The sequence below is a fragment of the Austrofundulus limnaeus genome, unplaced genomic scaffold (genome assembly GCF_001266775.1).
Source record: "Austrofundulus limnaeus strain Quisiro unplaced genomic scaffold, Austrofundulus_limnaeus-1.0 Scaffold106, whole genome shotgun sequence".
NCBI lineage: Eukaryota > Metazoa > Chordata > Actinopteri > Cyprinodontiformes > Rivulidae > Austrofundulus > Austrofundulus limnaeus.
The window spans coordinates 1479496-1498297 of record NW_013952508.1 but is presented as its reverse complement, the minus strand read 5'-3'; the positions used below and the strand labels follow the sequence as shown (position 1 = coordinate 1498297).

At 39.8% G+C, this 18802-nt stretch overlaps 1 protein-coding gene across 1 annotated transcript in view; it reads left to right on the top strand.

Moving 5' to 3' along the window:
* Nucleotides 1-8687, top strand: part of si:ch211-207d6.2 (sickle tail protein homolog) — a gene marked incomplete in the record, with an annotated part of 73176 nt that extends 64489 nt beyond the window's left edge. Inside the window, 3 exon segments of the mRNA XM_014013844.1 lie at nt 1783-3483; nt 4978-5103; nt 7529-8687. Coding sequence (XP_013869298.1) covers nt 1783-3483; nt 4978-5103; nt 7529-7555 — 1854 coding nt within the window.
* Nucleotides 8688-18802: the final 10115 nt, after the last annotated feature.

Genomic DNA, 18802 nt, shown 5'->3' with positions numbered 1-18802 from the left:
TTTTAGCAGCTCTTTTTATTCCACAGCTGACCTGCTAAAAATGACAGATTTTCTTTTCTGGATCTCTGACAGACGGACTTYAATCTCTGAACTCGTAAAGTTCTTCTTTTTAGTTTTCGCTGTCATTTTTCATGAATCAACACTTCCTTGTATCTGAGGCAGGAAAAAAAACAGGGGTGGGACGTTGGGCAAAAAAAAAAACCTAACCAGGATCCACTTCTCTTGAAGGGGAGGTCCCCTGAGAGAAGGGCAGACAGCTTCGCCAGATTTTCACTGTTCTGCTGTAACATCTCAAACATTTCTTTAAAACTCTAAAAGGTCTTGCCTGCAGGCTGGGGACTTGGTCGGTTCATTCTGTAAGGATTGGTGCAGGAACAGACCCAGGGCACAGGCAAAAATCAAAGTGCAACAAAAAGGTTTATTAAAGGAACAAAAAGGCTGATGAAGCAGCTCAAACTTACAGAACTCTCAGGGAAACCACGAAGACACCACACAGACTGAGGGAACACAGCACAATGAACTGACAAACACGAATGACAAGACTCAGAATATAAAGCAAACAAATCAAGAGTTAATGAGAAACACCTGGGGAGACACAAGAGGAATCAGGTGTGCGCAGGTGGGGCTGGAGGTAAAACAGCAGGGAGAGGAAAACATGGGAACAGAAAAACACTAAGAAAATAAAGACAAAAACACAGATCATGACAGTACAGTATATTTTCTTATGTTAATAAAAAAAAACATGCTACTTTTTAGCTGTTTTACTAAAAATTTAATCTGTTTTGGCCATTTTACAAATTATCACGTTTTTGTACTTATATGCATTTTTAATACAATTTTAGTTTTACAAGTTTTACAACATCTTCTGTATCTGGGTGCTACTTTTAACTTGTGGCTGCTATCTTTAGTTTATTTTTTGCTAATTTTAGCTGTTTATGCTACTGTAGTGGTCACCTCGATGTGGAATGAACTGTTCCACCTGTCAGACCTTGGTCACAGAAGGCCTCCTTCAGAGAGACAGAACTCTGTGGTAACATGTTTTCTTAAGCAGTAAAGAGACATTTTCTTCTTATTAATATGATAATAAACAGAATAATCTTCTGTTATTCATAATTTTATCAATGTATAAAAGGAAAACACAAAAAGAATGTTATTAAAATGTTTTATTGTGCTTTGATGTAAATCACTGCTTGGACTTTAACTGTGAAACCACAGTAATTGATTATAGATTTTTAAGTTTAAATATTTATCTTAACTAAACTTTGCATTATGGTTAAGCTTTATTTTGTAACATTTTATAATTATTTGTATCTGAATCATTATAATGAATGTTCTGTATCTGTAGGTTAACTATAGATCTGCTTCTTTCTGCTACTCTTCCGCTTTTTCTACTTTTTATGCTTTTTTCTGCTACCTAGTGCTATTTATGCTTCTTATCCAGTAGATGTTTTCAGTTTTATTCGGCTATAGCTCTTAGCTTTTTTCTGTTTTCAACTAGATTTGTGTTCTTTTTACTGTTTTTCTGCAAAGTTAGACATTTTTGCTTCTTTCAGCTTTTCAAAGTGAGCTCACATTAACACATTTCCTATTAAATGCTTGATTTCAGCAGCTTTCAGCTTAAGTTTTCAACATGAAGCATTCACACTAGCATTTTCACAGGGAATGCAATTTTTCTAGATTATTTGGAGTTTATGGTAAAAATAAATAATTGCTAGTGAAACTGGGGTGTTATATGTAATGTTTAATAAAATGTTTAAATCTTTTTTTATTTTTTTATTTTAGGCCTCTGCAGAATTGTCAAATAGAAATAATCCACCAGATGGATTTAAGCAAAACTCAAAAGGAAAAAGAAAAACATCTCCATCCAAAGTGTCCAAAGCAACATTTACAAACAACTCCAGTGTTTCATCTGACAAACTGAAAGATTTTCACCGGGATGGGTCAACAAGAGGTTTTAAACACACAGAGAAGAAAGTGATGAAACCATTGTCTGCACTGATACGAGCAGTAGTGGAGGAGCAGATCAGTCCTCCTGGAGCTCCACAGACTTCATCAGTCTTGGAGCCTCCTTGTGTGTCTGTTCAAACAAACACAGAAGAGGTGACTTCACAGAAAAGAGGGTTTTTAAAAAACACTCCTGATCAAACCAACAAGGATAAAGTTGAACGCATACCAAACACAGATGTTGCAGTAGTTGTTTCTCTACGAAAAGGTAAAAGTCAAGCATGTCCTGAACCACAAAACCAAACGGCCAACAGCGAAGCAGCTGAGAAGTCAAATTTAACAGTTTTGATCACTTTAGAAAAGAAACCCACAGCCAAGCACCGTGATACAGAGCCTTTACCAGATCTTCAGCAGAACGAGTCCCCTTCTACTACAGCCCCAAAACCTCTACCTTCTTCATCCAGCAAGCAGCAGAACCAGGAAGAAACTGTTCAGGTTCCCAAGGTCCAATCCCTGAGCAACGAAGAAGAAAACAGCCTGAGATCTGATATTTGGATCAAGAGGGATCCAACTTCTCCTCTGTCGACTCATGACTCTGACTCGGGAGTCTCCAAGGTCAACACTGGGACTAAGTCCAGGAAAGAAAAGACAGATAACATGAATGACTTCATACCTGTGAACAGCACAGGTCAGCCTGTGTGTTTCGGCCACAAGAACCATGGGTTTGAGGACAACGATGAGTCAACTTACATGAGCAGCATTGTTGAGTATGAGGAAGACATGGACCGTGTTTTGGAGAAAACAGAGACAACATGTAACGGTGAAGAAGAGGGTGTGAGGGAAACTCCTTTTGCCAACACCAGGACTGGGCAAGGTCCTCCTGACAGCCCAGAAAATGGTCAAAACTCACCCCGGCCCTCGGTACTGAACATCTCAAACTCTGAAAACCAAATCCAGGATCAGACACTCGTGAAGATGGAAGCTAAAAGTATATTCAAATTCAAGTTTCCCAAAAACAAACTGGCTGCACTTAGCCAGGCTTTTCGACCAGGAACAAACAAAATTGCGAAGAAGACTCCAGAACCTGCCGTGGCAGAGAAGAAGATGGTGTCCGACTGCAGACCCATCATGGAGACTGAGAAGCAAACTAAAGAATCCAAGAGCTCCGAGCTCAGCCCTGACAAAGATGCCTCAGCCAATACAAGGCTTTCAAAATCCAATGCCCACGTTGAAGCTCTGTGCAAGGGGACATTTCAGTCCATCAACAGCTTAGAAGAGTCCATCAAGCAGTTAGAAATCAGTATGGATGCTATAACAAGCCCCCCAAACCCCACCTCTATCGTCTTATCACCGTCTGACCATCAGAATTCCTCTCAGGACCCTTCAGTTGGAGCTCCAGCTAAAGACAAACACAAAAGGGAAAGAAGCTCATCCAAAAGATCAGCCACTCAGACCTTCAGGAACCAGAATCCACCTCAGACTAAAAGAGCCAAAGCTCCGTCTCCACATCACTCTGGAAGAACCGGGTCCAGGAAACAGGTCTGATGGGTCAGAGCTTCCTGCAGTGGTGTAGGGCAGGTGTGGGTTTGAACTCTGACTTTTTAACTCTCTCTTCACTTTCATGTTTCTTTCATGGCTTGGGTTTTCTAAGGAGCAGCTCGGGGTGGATGGTGCTGGGTACGCTTCAGAACCTGGTTTTGTTTTCATCTTTCTCTCACTTCAGTTTTTCTCTGGGCTTAAGAATGCATCAAGATGAAGGGAATGCTTTTAGTTTAGTTACAAAATGTATTTATACTCCTTCATTACCACAAAATGTTGTTTTTTAGGGTTGTTAGAATACTTTTACATACTTTATTTAAGAAAAAATATTTTTTGAAGTACTGCACATTGCTCTGAAACAAAAATAGATTAAGCTCAGTACCTTTAAATTGGACTGACTCCAAAAACGAATCAGTTGTAAACATAGATGTTATCAGAACCATTTTACTGCAACACTTCAGGTTTATACTGAGCCATGTGACCTAATATATTATTGTTATTCATAATCTGGTTTTTAAGGCTTTTACGATGGAGACTCAACATGCTCTCATGTAAAATAGTGACAAACATGGAATTTGCAGAAGACTTACATGATACACTTGTGACGGCCCGAGTTGTCCCTCACTTTATTAAAGTAAATAATAAAAAATCTCCATCCTCATTTCTAAAAAGAAATAAACATTAGTGTTTTGTACTATATTAATGATACTAATTAGTACGATATTTAAAAACTTTTGAAAATAAATTAACATAAAATAATGGCGCCCAACGTGGGGCCATTATTTTACACTTACAAGATAATTAAAGGTACTTACGGTGTATGAATGGGGTACTTACATGCTACTTATAGAGCATTTACAGGGTACTTATAATGATACAAATTGAGTACTTGCAGGATAATGACAGACTATTTAGAGGGCTTCATACAGGATACTTCAAATGCAATTATAAGATACTAGGCTATGCACAAGATACTTACAGGGTACTTATATAAGGGTACTTACATTGTATTTACAGGGTAACTAAATATACTTATGGGGTACTTACAGGTACATATGAGGTTGCATAAAAATTACCTCTGGGAAGTGGTTTATATCTTACTGACATGTTATCCTATGCTGTGCTCCAGTGTGGCCTAATGTTTAGAAACTCACTCAACTTTCTTAACGTTTAATTAAAACTGACAGACAGACAGGGTTTACACGAACAATGTGTTGTGCTCTAAGTGTTATTTTAGTTCAGTGCCTGTAAAGTTAAACAAGTTATAGACATTTTCTGGTTTTGATGGTCAGTTGACTATGGCAGCCATCTTGAATCTGATGTAAAGCTGCAAATGATTGACTTTTTAATAAACCTGATTTTGTCACACACTTTCCTTCATCTTGGTCTCTAAGTGGTGGGTGATAACTTCAAGTTGACCTGACAGCAGAGGCAGGGGTTTAACTTCAGTTAGATGGACCCAGCCTTAACTCTGTGTTTGGATCTGTTTGACAGAGCTCCAGCAGCACCACAAGCCCCTCTGCTCACCAAAACCAAACTAAAGTCCGGACTTCATCATCTGGTTCCTCAGAGAAGAGGCCAGAGGGCCAGCAGCAGACCTCCCAGAAACCACCCAGCCAGGTAACTGGACTCTGAGGAGACCTGGGTCCAACGGCTACAAACATGTGAATGATACTGAGCACTGTCCTGGTAGTTGTAGACAGATGACAGTCTGAATGCTGAGAGCTGAACTACTTTATTGTAATTTATTGAAGAATTAATTTTGTAGGGGACTAGCTTAGGATGAAATAAGCTTCTCCCACATCTCTCATACACAAGGTTATGAGGAAAATTTTTACCAAGGGTTTCTCACTCTTCGTTAATATCTTGACTGTGCGAAATGAAAATGACACAATAAGTGGAACACTCAGATGAGTTCAATTTGATTCATAATGACTATGCAATCATTTATTGACACAAATTAAACAAATCATGAGTTACAACTTGATTGTGGGTGGTCAGTTTCCTATAACAAATGGAAGAACTTTGATTCCGCCCTCAGGCTTAGAAATGAGTCAGAGAAAGAAAGATAAAGATTTGCCAGGCGCCAGTCAAGGTTCAATTCTGTGGTTGTACAACAAACATCATGATAACCTCTTTAGCTTCCTTCTGATAGACTCTAAAAGAAATCACTGCAAAACATTTATGATGATTAACTGAAACATTTCTGTTTATAATCAGCTCTGAACCTTCTGTTAGTCCAGATAAATGAAAGATTTTCTCAGGAAAAATCCATAATTATATTACTGTGTTCACAGTAAAATAAAACAGTGATTTGCATGAAAACACAATGAAAACATTGTAATCAGATTCTCTGTGATTTTTTATACCATTATAAATCTTTAAGGCACGATAAGAGAAAAGGAGTTGTTCCACTTTTCTTGTGACAGTCATTATCATGATTTAACAAATGCATAAACATTCTTAGTTAAACGACAAATGAATCACAAACAGAGGAGATTGTTCTGTCCATTATCTGATTAAGAGAACAGAGTGGTTCTCTTCCACGGTTAGAATGACCTGTCATGGCCTAAATAGAGTTCAGTTTGTAACAGAGTTCCTGTCCTCTTGTCAGGCTGTCCGAGGCCTGCTTAGAGGCAGAAAATCTTGTTTCTTCAGTCGAGGTGACCCCTACAATTTTTAAAGCCAAAACTAGCAAAACAAAAGCTGAAATAAGCACAATAGCTTAAACCTAAAATTTAGCAAAGTGTACAACAGCTAAAAGATCTAATTAGCAAAAACTGAGCTAAGAACATACAGTAACTTTAATAAATCATAGCTAAAGGTTAAATGTAGGTAAAAGCTAAAATAGCAAAACTGTGGCTAAAAGTTATGGCTAAGAGCTAGAATAACAAAAGCATAGCTAAAAACACAACTTAGCAAGAATGGGGCTAAAAAGATTCATATTTAGCAAAACTGTGACTAAAAATAAAAATCAGGAAGTCAGTAGCTAATAGATTAAAGTAGCGTAAGGTCATATTCACACCAGATAGTCCAGTAGACTTGGTTTGAATGGGAAACAAAATTGCAAGAATTGTTTACATTTTCTGCCGATGTGGTTCACATTCATACTGCACTGTGTCAAAAAAAACTAAACCCTGTGAACAACCTGTCCCTACTGACAAATTTAATGACCGAAGGCTCTCCTAAGACAGACAGACAATCCTTTTGACTCTAATTTACCTGCCCACCTTCCATCTTCCCACAACCGAAAACCAAAGAGCAGGCTGCAGTCGCATGCATGGGTATCAGATTCTTCTCGTCACTGAAGCTCATCACGTCGGGGTCACCAGCTGATAAAAAAATGTTCAAATGTGATCGGAAACTCAAATATTTATTGATAGACGTGCAAAGTGACCTCCCATACCTCAGATCTGGTCCATTCCCCTCAGTTAGGTGACCAAGGAATAAAAAGCCCTGGATCACGTTCTTACAACGTTTTTAGAAAACTTGGTCACACCCTGGATATGATGTCATAGTAAACAAGGAAGTACGTATAGAAACAAACACTAAAACTAAATAGAGACTTGTTGATTCTCATACAGTTTAAAGTAAAGATAAATGGATTACAATCAATAAAATAAATGTATATCTGAGTAACTCACAACATGATCTAGAGAGTTTAAAGTATGAGTTGTCCATGACTCTGTTACTAAGGCACTGAATTTTAAGTCAGTTTTTATAAAAATTTAAAAATCTTTCAAACTGATTGTTACAGACATGTTGAATCTTGAATTAGATCGATTCTCAAAGTGAATCAGTTGTAGATGTTCATACAGTGACTAGTTTTATTAAAAGCTGTCCAGTGGATTATGGGATGTAAAAACACACACACACACACACACACACACACACACACACACACACACACACACGTGAACACACACATACACCTTTACCTTAAAACACAGGAGGATAATTACTGCTGTCTCCTGATCTGTCAGGTGTTTGAAGTTTATAAAATAAGAGGTGAGAGACAGACTTAACCCCTCCTCCTCTCATCTAGCCTCATCATGCTGCCTCTGCACGCTAACATCAGCCCAGACCGGTGAAAGCTTCAGGACCAGCACCTCTTCAGAACCAGCACCTCTTCAGAACCAGAACCTCTTCAGAACCAGTACTTCTTCAGAACCAGCACCTCTTCAGAACCAGAACCTCTTCAGAACCAGTACCTCTTCAGAACCAGCACCAGCTAGTCTTCACCCCACCATGTTCTCTGACAGCCTCCTGATTTAGTTGATGTGAAATAAAAACTTTAGATTGTCATGCCAAAATAGAAGCACAACAACCTGACACGTCACTACAGGAGGTGTGGCTTCATGTGGGCGTGGCATGACATAGACACACCCACTTTGGGCGCATCACCTGAAAAATAACTAGAATTTATTTTTTGACACTTTATTAAAATAGGAACAATAGAAAATTGATCAAGACTACCAAACCTCACTGAAAAATGTTTTTGATGTTTCAAACATTATTGTCTGTGTGCTGACAATTGTTTGTTTTGATAAATTATATACCTGGTGTGTCTGAAGCTGGTTCTGTTGGTCCAGTTGGATTGGTTTGTTTGTAAGAACATGAGATATGTCCTCATTGACCTGATTTCAGGACACAAATGAAAAATCTTTTTTTTATGGTTTCCGAGTGGAAATTTTGAGAGTCTGAATTGATGATGTACGAAAAATACCCAGAAATTTATTCATCTTTTTTTCTTCTAATTTGTGAGATGTTTGTAAAACAACCTTTTTGGTCTGACCAAAGCATGCTTGATTTTCTTAAAAGCACAGAGGATTTTTAACAACCTAATAGTAAAATATTACTTCATGTTTTCAAATACCTGCATTGTTAAAATCAGCTAATTTAATACATCAGCACAGGCTTTTCTAACCCTGATGAAAGCTGTTATCCATGTAAAGTTCCTCTCATTAATAATGCAAAACAAACTCAATTCTTTGACTGAATGAAAAATAACAGTTAAAAAAAACTTGTGAATATTTATCCTGTCCACTGAATAAGTTCGCACTTTTATTAAACATTTGTTTAAAGCCTGATGTCAATATCTACAAAGAAATGAAGAACTGACATCAGTTTTTGTGACAAGTTGTAACCTTTCGCTCAGTTCAGTGTAAATTTAAAAATATTAATAAAAATATTGGATTTTAAAATGTCTATTTGTTTAAATCAAGATACATGGTTTCAGTATCATTTGAAATATTTTTCAGATTCTTTCAAATGAAAATATTTGTTTTGAAGTAAACCTTATGACATTGTAATGGTGCTGCGTTGTGGATCAGAAGCTGAATAGTTTGTTGTAAACAAGGACAACAATAAACAATAAACATTGTTCCAGTTTTTATTTATTTTACAAGTTGTGGTCAATTTGGTGGCCCGCCCACTTTACGTCAGGCCCACCTAACCACAACCTGGACCCTGCTTTGTTCGATCTTTGTGTTTTCTGAGAAAAAACAGAACCTTCAGTTTGTTTGCACAGAATGATGATCCTCTCCATGACCTAGCTACATGTCAAAACAAAAATTTTCATGTCATTCAGTGTAAAAGCACCATGAAATTTATTTTAAGCTCACCTATACAACCCTTTCAAACTGCATCTGGATGCAGCTGCAGCTGCCACATCTGAGCTAAAGCCTGATTTATACTCAGTGAGAAGAACCGCACTGACATGAAGACTGAAAGCCCCTGAGCATCACCCCCTGCCAGAACTCCTCACAGCTCTAAGCATCGAGCCTTGTGATTGGTCAGAACTTTGTGGGCGTGTTTGTTTATGTAAAGTAGCTGCAGTCAGCTGATCTCTGAGAACAGCTCAGTCTAAAATCGGAGGCGGAGCAAGGGGGGTGGCATGTGGCACCTCTGGCACCGGATTGGCCGACCCAGGTGCCACCCCCAAATAACTGAAAAGCGGGGCTTGGATTTTGTATTTGCATTTTGATTTTGTTAAAGATTGTTCTCTGATACTATTGTACCATTTATTTTTTAGCTATGAGTGGCTGAATTATAGCCCTTTGTAAAATCAGATTTAGCGTTGGTGGTTAGCTTAATTTAGGGCGGCTGTGGCAGAGTGGTTAGGGGAGTCGTCCTGGAACTGGAAGGTTGCCAGTTCGGCACTGATTGGTGGGCCTGATGGATAGAGCTTCATCAGAGCTAAACAACAAAAGAAATCTGAAGCTTCTATGTTGAACAGTTTCTGAGTTATAAGCATTTTTGCATGTCCAAACACCCTCTCTTTGGATGGAGCCCCCTCCTCAAATATGGGGTCTATCGTAAAACCGTTGGCTGGTGCAGTGTGGGTCAGACTCATCTACATCCCTGCCAAATGTCATGTTGATCGGTGCAGCCGTTTTTGTGCTACAGTTGACCAAAAATCACTGGGAAAAATAATTAACCGTACGAAAACAATATGACTCCCGCTTTGGCCTACGCCTTGCGTGTGGGGGTCATAATAAGTCTTAGCCTTTTAAAATTAGCTTTGGTGGCCATCTTGAATTTTTTGATCAGCATTTATAATTAGATCAGAGGTGTCCAAAGTCAGTCCTCAAGGGCCGGTGTCCTGCATGTTAGGATCTGCCCTGGTTCAACACAGCCGAACCTAAGGACTCCTTAATTTGTAGGTCTCCTCAGTATGCCATCAAGGTCTGCAGAGGCCCACTAAGCACTCCTTAGGTTCAGCTGTGTTGAACCAGGGCAGCTCCTGAAGCATGCAGGACACTGGCCCTTGAGGACCGAACTTGGACACCACCCAATTAGATAAAGATTGTTTTAGTCTACTTCTACACTATTCTTCAGTTTTGTGTGTCTAAAAATGGCTGAATTATTAGTTGTGACTAGCATTAAGCATTCAGTATGTTTTTTAGATCATTCTTAGTTATGACCCCAAAAAAATTCAGCTCAACATATCTTAAAACAGATTAATAAAAACCATTTGGAATTAGCTGTGGTTACCATCTTGAATTTTTTTAATCCAGAGTGCTTTTCTTTATTTGTATGCCCCCCTCAAATAAAAACACCTTTGCCACCTACAGTATGTGCCACCCCTTGCAAAAAAGCCTAGCTCCGCCCCTGTCTAAAATGCTCTCTGTTCAGACTGTTTATATGAAACTACACATGTCTATATGTTTATGTTGCATGTTGTTTTGATAAAACCCACATTTTACGGAATAAACCAGTGAATCAGGTCATTTATTAAAGAGATCACCGTGAGTCAAGAAAGGAGCTGAGAATGTGTTTGCACCTGTCAGTCTGTCCATGTAAAAGAAAACAGATTTTATGTTTATATTGAATGAATGATGAAGATTTATCAGACATGAAACTTTGCCTAACCTGGGGGGTGGAGCTTTCCTTCCTCGCGTGAAGTAAAACAAAGAATAGATGTAATAAAACCAAGAGTTTAAACCCTCTGAAGTGTTCTGGTTCTTTCAGTGGTAACACTTGGTTTGATGATCCTACTGTGGGAAAAAATTGATGGAACCATAAAAGCAAAGACCCAACATGACTCAGCGCAACATGAATCCAGCTTTGCTGGATTTTTATCAATTCATGCTTTTAAAAAATACCTGCTCTTCAGATTCTGAACATTTTGTTGAACTGAGCCGTTTGGCTTGTTGGACTCCAGATGTTCTGATGAACTCTCCCTGTTTTACCTGATGTTAGAAGCTCCTGCTGCTGTATCTGAGTTGTGCCAGAGGAGAGCAGCAGAGACTCACAGATCAGCTCCTCACACCTGCAGTCAGATGACTGAACAGTTTCCAGTGGGCTGCAGACTGGAGGACCAGAGGACACCAAGTCCTGTTTCTGTCATGAAATCAAACAAACTGGAGTTGATCCTAACAGCAGATCTCCTGCTGCCTTTGATACCAGAAGTTTAGATTAAAATCATATCATGATGAGAAACGACAGTGTTTTTGTCAAACACTCATCCCAACTATAATTTAATGAATGTGAGGAGAGAAAAAAAGAATGCTGTGGGGATTTAAACATGCTCTAACTATTTTACTTTTGTTTTTTTAAATAAAAATACACAATGCTCACTAAAAAAACTAATGACTAAATTAATAAAAAATCAAAAATATTATTAAAAATCAACTAATAAAAATATGTCAAATAATTAAACTGGATTTGACAATAAGGATGATACCTGAACCTTATATTTGCTTCTAGAACCGTTAAATTAATCACTGTCCATATGTCCTCCTGTCCACAGGAGTTCTGGTCCACTCCTCATCAAACTGCTCCAGGTGTCTCAGGTCTGGGTGTCCCTTCCACAGATGTTCAACAGGACATAGATTATGACTCAGTGTGTCCACTTTAAAACAGTCCAGCATTTGGTTCTGATCCATTCTAGGCTGTTTATAGTTGTGTAATTGTCCTGTGAGCTTCAACTCAGATGAAGCTTTCTAACACGAGGCAGCACGTTTCTCTCCAGTGCCTTGATAGTCTTGAGATTCTCCATGTCCAGATTCAGACCCTCTGTCCCAGAAGCAGCATGAACAGAACCATGTTTCAGTGTAGGGTCTGTTAACAGAGTTGATGTGATTTGTTGCCAAAACGCTCCAGTTCTATTTCATCTGTCTGAAGGAGGTTTTCTCTGAAACATTGTGGCTTCTTTATATGCCTTTTGGCAAATTTCAGCCTAGTTTTTGTAGAATGTTGTGTCATTTTTATCAAATTTACTTTGTTTCAAGCATGAACAGATTCTGACACAGAGGAGCCCGAAGTGGGGCCCGCGGGCCAAATTTGGCCCGCCAAGCCATTTGATTTTGCCCACCAGCAGTTGGCACATTTACTAGGCTGTAACCTGTTGTCCTATGTAAAAACACAGGATTTCCACTTAGTCATTTCATCTATTGGCCCAATGACTATAAGGGGCTGTAGTGCAGATAGTCTTCACTCATGGTGCTGACTTTATCTAAGTAGAAAAGACTCATGGGACATTAATGTCCTGTGAGCCTTTGCTACTTGAACGYATGGCAGACTTTCTCCAACTGCGCACACTAAAACAAAAGCGGGCCACTAGACTGGCTGCAGGTTTAATTGTGGAAAATAAAGGACTTTACTTAAAAAGTATTTGTATTTCAAATATTTTATTACTGCATTTGGCCCGCAGCCCTAGATTGATTTTCATTTTGGCCCTTTTGGGGAAAATGTTTGGGCACCCCTGTTCACTGCAAAAAATATTAATCTAACCGAGTTTTAAAATCTTATATCCAGCCAAAAAAATCATTTTGATCTTGTTTTGAGACTGATTTACTGAACAAGAACAGAATGTCCATCCATCCATTTTCTTCCACTTATCCAGAGTCAGGTCTCGGGGGCAGCAGCCTAAGCAGAGAGACCCAGACTTCCCTGTCCACAGTCACTTAGACCAGCTCCTCTGGGGGAATCCCAAGACATTCCCAGGCCAGCTGAGAGACATAGTCCCTCCAGCGTGTCCTGGGTCTTCCTCTGGGCCTCCTCCCAGTGGGACGTGCCCAGAACACCTCACCAGGGAGGTGTCCAGGAGGCATCCTGACCAGATGAACCACCTCAACTGGCTCCTCTCGACGTGGAGGAGCAGCGGCTCTACTCTGAGTCCCTCCTGGATGACTGAGCTTCTCACCCTATCTCTAAGGGAGAGCTCAGACACCCTGCAGAGGAAACTTATTTCAGCCGCTTGTATCTGTGATCTCGTTCTTTCGGTCACTGCCCAAAGCATGTGACCATAGATGAGGGTAGGAATGTAGACTGACCGGTAAATCAAGAGCTTTGCCTTCTGGCTCAGCTCTTGCTTCACCTCGACAGACCGGTACAGCGCCCGCATCACTGCAGAAACAGCACCAATGCACCTGCCAATCTCCCGCTCCATTCTTCCCTCATTCATGAACAAGACTCTGCTCCTCCACTTGGGGCAGGACATCCTCCGTGACCTGGAGAAGACACCCTAACCTTTTTTGGCTCAAGACCATGGTCTCGGATTTGGAGGCACTGATCCTCAAGAACAGAATGTGTAAGAATCATAATCTTATCAGAACACATAACATTCATCTTGTTCGCCTGGCAATTTGACTCAAATTAAGTGAAAAAATCAGTTAATGGAATAAGACAATTCACTTGGAACGATTCTGAAACATCTTAATGGAACATTCAAGCTCCATCATATATTAAAGATCTTATTGTTCCATACTTTCCTAACAGAGCACTTCGCTCTCAGACTGCAGGTTTACTTGTGGTTCCTGGAGTTTCTAAAGGTAGAATGGGAGGCAGAGCTTTCAGTTATCAAGCTCCTCTCTTGTGGAATCAACTTCCAGTTTCTGTCCGTGAGGCTGACACTCTGTCTACTTTTAAGATTAGACTGAAGACTTTTCTTTTTGATAAATCCTATAGTTAGAACTAGGTTTTCTGAATTATTCTTCATTTCTGCTGCTGTAGACTTAGACTGCTGGAGCACAAACTGAGCACATTTCCTCACTCTGCTGTTGTCTTTAGTCTCTTTTCTCTGCATGTTTATTGTAATTATTTCTATCAGTAACATGTTTTTTCTTTGTCTCTTTTCCAGAGGAAAATACACCTGGACCAGTTCTTCTGTGTTTGTCTGTGTCTCTTTCCTGTCCTCCAACCAGCCGGTCGAGGCAGATGGTCTCCTGTCCTGGACCAGTCCTGGACCAGTTCTTCTGTGTTTGTCTGTGTCTCTTTCCTGTCCTCCAACCAGCCGGTCGAGGCAGATGGTCTCCTGTCCTGAGCCTGGTTCTGCTGGAGGTTTCTTCCTGATCAGCGGGGAGTTTTTCCTCTCCACCGTTTGCTCAGGATGGGAGACTGTGATGAAGTGATTCAACACAATCTGCTGGTTTCTTCTTTAGATCGTTTTTTTTTTTTATGTACAGTGCCCTGAGACAACGTATGTTGGGACTTGGCGCTATATAAATAAACTGGATTGAATTGAATTCTTAATTTGGCTCAATTTTTTCTTATTTCAAGAATCTTACCAAGTGCACATCTGAACCAGATCTATCAGATCCACTGGTTTTACGCTCCACCAGATCATCTAAATCAGTGACTCCCAACCAGGGGTACGTGTACCCCTTGGGGTATGCGAGCATATTACAGGGGGTACATGGAAAAATTTCCCAGGTGTGTAAAAAATGAAAATAAAAACAGGACTGACATTTGTAGGGCCCTATGATTTTCGCAATGCTGAAATTGCAGACAGAATCACGGAATTAACACAAAATGAAATCCAGTATAAAACGTGGAATCTCATGGAATTTGCTCTTTTGGGTGAGTTTCTGATGTTTGGACAATACAATGTATTTTGGACGCTGCTGTTTTCTGCACCTGCCATTACTTGGTTTATTTATTTAATTACGTCTTCACTTTCAAGGCAATGTTTTATCTTTATATTTAATTTGAGTTGAAAAAAATAAAATGCCTGAGAATTAAACATTCTATGGGGGTTTCATTTAGCTGCTGTACATTCTAGTTTTGGAGAATCCTCATTATATTTGACTGAAGGGGTACTGGTGGCATGGCAAAATGGCTCAGGGTGTACACAAGTCTAAAAAGGTTGGGAACCACTGATTAAATGAAACTCTTCGATTGTTTTCCTTTTGTGAAACTAAAATGATCTTTCTCCTCTTCTTTTTGTCTGGGACTGAAACAATGCCTTCTCCTCCTGGAGACCTTTTTCCTCAGGTGTAATGAGACAGCCCCGCCCCTTTTAATTCCCCCAATTTATTACTCTTTAGTTCCATCATATGCTAATTAGCTCATATGTTCATTTGTGAGGCTAGATTAATCCCATCACCCACTTCTGTGTAATTAGTCAGTAATTCCTCTGCATCTGTGGAACGGAGGGTGGGGTGGGGGGGAGTCCTGAAGAGCAGAAGTGGGGGAGGGGGAACTAATTAGAAATATCTCACATGCAGAATTTCTACATTAATTACAGCATTTTCAGTGTCCCAATACTTTCTTGTTCTTCTGTCCCCTCCCCCCTCAGCTGGGCTGTGTTACAGGAGGACTTTGTAAACCAACAAGGAGCCGACTGCTGCTTAATCAAAGATGAGATTTCTTATTTGCATTTCTAATTGGAGTTAATTAGGATAGCCTAAATGCTGCGTGTGCATGTGCCCATTATTTTGCTGCTTGGTGGGGACAATTTTTGACCATTTTCCCAGTACACACAGCCTGACGGAGACTCACTGTTCCTTACGGGGACAAAAGCCCGGTCCCCACTGGGAGAATTGGCGGGTCAGGGTTAGGCTAAATTACCAGGAAATGAACTGAATTCAATACAAAGTACAAGGATGTCTGTTTTGTGAATTTGCTTAAATTTCTTCATTTCTTTGATGATGTCACCAGTAACAGCTGACGAACAGCAGAAAGGGTTTCATTCCTGAAAAAGGGAACATTTCATCGTTATTTGGGTAACTGAGCCGTTTCTTGTAAAGATGTTCAGTAATGGATCTGGTTTAGAAATTAACATAGGTAAATCTTTATATTTCTGTCTGTAATGTAACCGTGTGTCTAGTTGTTTGGAATAACAGTGTATTTAGACACTTATTTCATGAAACAAAACAAGATTGAACAATATTCTTAAGAAAAATATTTTTTGCCACCAGAAGTGCCTCCAGAACCAGAACAAAACCTCAGGAGATTTGTTCTGTTCTTGTCATATTTGGATTATTTTACAAATACTGCAGGTAGAGAACCACCTTCTGATATACAGATTTAAACTGCCTAAACAAAGAAAAAAAGTTGTCACCAAATTAAAAAAAGGTCACTCTAATATTTAACTGAACCACCTTTAGCTTTGATTATGGCACACGTTCTCTGAGTCATTGTTTGGATAAGCTTCCATAGTGTCACAAGATTTATTTCATCCAGTGTTGTTTTAATGTTTCACCAAGATCTTTCATTGATGATGGTAGAGTCTGACCTTCTCCAGCACATCCCAAAGATTCTCAGTGGACTCTGGTTCAGGGAGAATGAGACATCATTTTCACACATGGATTGGCTCCATACTCTTTCACAATTCCAGCCTCATGAATCCTGGCATTGTCATCTTGGAATATGGCTCAGGGAAGAAACAATCATTGATGGAATAACCTGGTCATTCAGTATATTCAGGTCAGTTGACTTCATTCTTTGAGCACAAACTGTTGCTGAACCTGGACCTGACCACCTACAGCAGCACTGCCTCCACAGGCTGTACAGCATCACTTCACCTGCCTCTCTTCCTACCCTGATGCACCCGTCACTCTGGAACAGGGTCAGTCTGGACTCATCAGACCACATGACCTTCTTCCATTGCTTCAGAGTCCAATCTTTATGCTGCTTAACAAACTAAAACCTCTTATTCTGGTTAACCAATGATTTGACCCTTCTCAAACAGACTGACATCGTCCGAAAACAAAAGGAATTATGGATTTGATCAACTGGTCTCTGAACACAATCAACACTATTTTTTCCACACTGAGATTGGAATAAGGGGAGTGCAGCTGTCCCAGTGGAATGGTGGTGGCTGGTTGGGTCGCTGGTTTCTGGGGCTGGAACCTGATCTGTTTGGCGCCGCTTTCCATTGAAGACGTGGAAGATTTGTACATATTTGGATTTATGATAACTGAATTTCTGCTGATCGGCGGAGGCGGATATCTGGTTTATCAGAAAATGAAAGCAATCCTGACAGCAGTCCGGGCCTGTGAGAGGCTGTCAGGAAACATGGATGGAATCTCCCATACTGGTAACGCACAGATTCTGAAGCTGGGAGAAATCAGTCGCAAACTGGATGTGATTCTGACGAGAATCACAGCTCAGCAGTGTGCACATGAGATGTAGGATTACACCTGGGTGAAGTTTCAGACAGAAGAGGCGAGGAGATGGTGAAATTCAGAGCAGTCAGCATTTTTTTCGCCTCTTCAGAGATGCAGTTAAGACTGTAAAGCAGCAAAAAATTTGAGGCCACTTGTCCCAAAACATTTGTGTTTATCTTTCGGATCCCAGCAGCTGGCCTTGGTTGGCAGTTGTCCTGGAAAATAATTATACCTCTCTGCAGATTATTAAGTTCAAAATGTCTTGACATTTTATTTGTATCTTTTTGATAACTGCTACGATGTCATTATCTATCCTTATGATTCTGAGGCACCACGGTCTTTTCCATGTCCTTCTCAAAGTTACTGTGAAACTTGTTTTCTCATTGGTTGTTCATTGCTCTGCCTGTTATGTAAAACTGACTTCCTAAAAACTTTGTTGTCCATTTGCACCATGACCAGATCCTTGCTGAGACCTGTTCACACTGTGACCATTTTTGCAATTGCAAATCTTAATAAATCATCACGACGACCACTCCACAAAGTGCATCTTTTTTTTTTATTCACATGTTTCTGTCTTTTAATAAGTATTTCCACAACAACAGTTATCAAAACTTCCCTGGTTGATATGTCAACAAAGGCTTCATTCCCCACTCCTATCCCCGTATCATCCATATGGATCAGTCTGAAGGCTGTGGTAACGGATAAAGGGCCTAAAATAATAAAAACCCTGAACTCTGTAACTGAGCTTAGGAGTATAAGATTTGTCTCTGGACTCTGGCGGGTCCTGGTCTTGGATTGCTTCCAGCACTGAGTATTAACCTAAAACGTCACCAGCTCCACTGAATCCCGCCCCCGCACCATGTGTTTGATCCCCAGCCCCCTTGCTCTCGCAAGTTGTTTTTTTGTGCACATGATTCTGTGTTGAGTAAGCATAGGAACAGAGCATCTTTTTAAACTCACCTCTCCTGTTGTTTTTCTAAGCTGCAAAAGGTACACAACCATGTTGTGCAAGACCTGTTCATTCGTTCTACCATGGTATGTGTGTCCTTTGAACGGATGATCTAAACTGCAAATTTCATTCTGCATTGCATCTCTTATTTTGTGTGTGAATGAGAATAAAGCAATTCTGATTCTGATGTAAACACTTGGCTCAAAAAGTAAGTAAATTAGCAGATGATTTATTTGTTGTAACAATGCTTTGTGGTAATAAATCTTACTCCGTTTTAAATGGTGCCACATTTGTAAGGTACATGGCATTTGTAGGATGAGCAGTAGAGCTGAGTATGTGGGATGAACACATGAAAAAATTGTCAAAATTTATCTGACAAACAGTTTATTCTGCTGTTGATATTGTTTTGAGATTCTGGTGCCTATACAGCGGGTAAAATAAGTATTGAACACGTCACCAATTTTCTCAGTAAATATATTACTAGAGGTGCTAATGACATGAAATTTTCACCAGATGTCGGTAACAACCCAAGTGA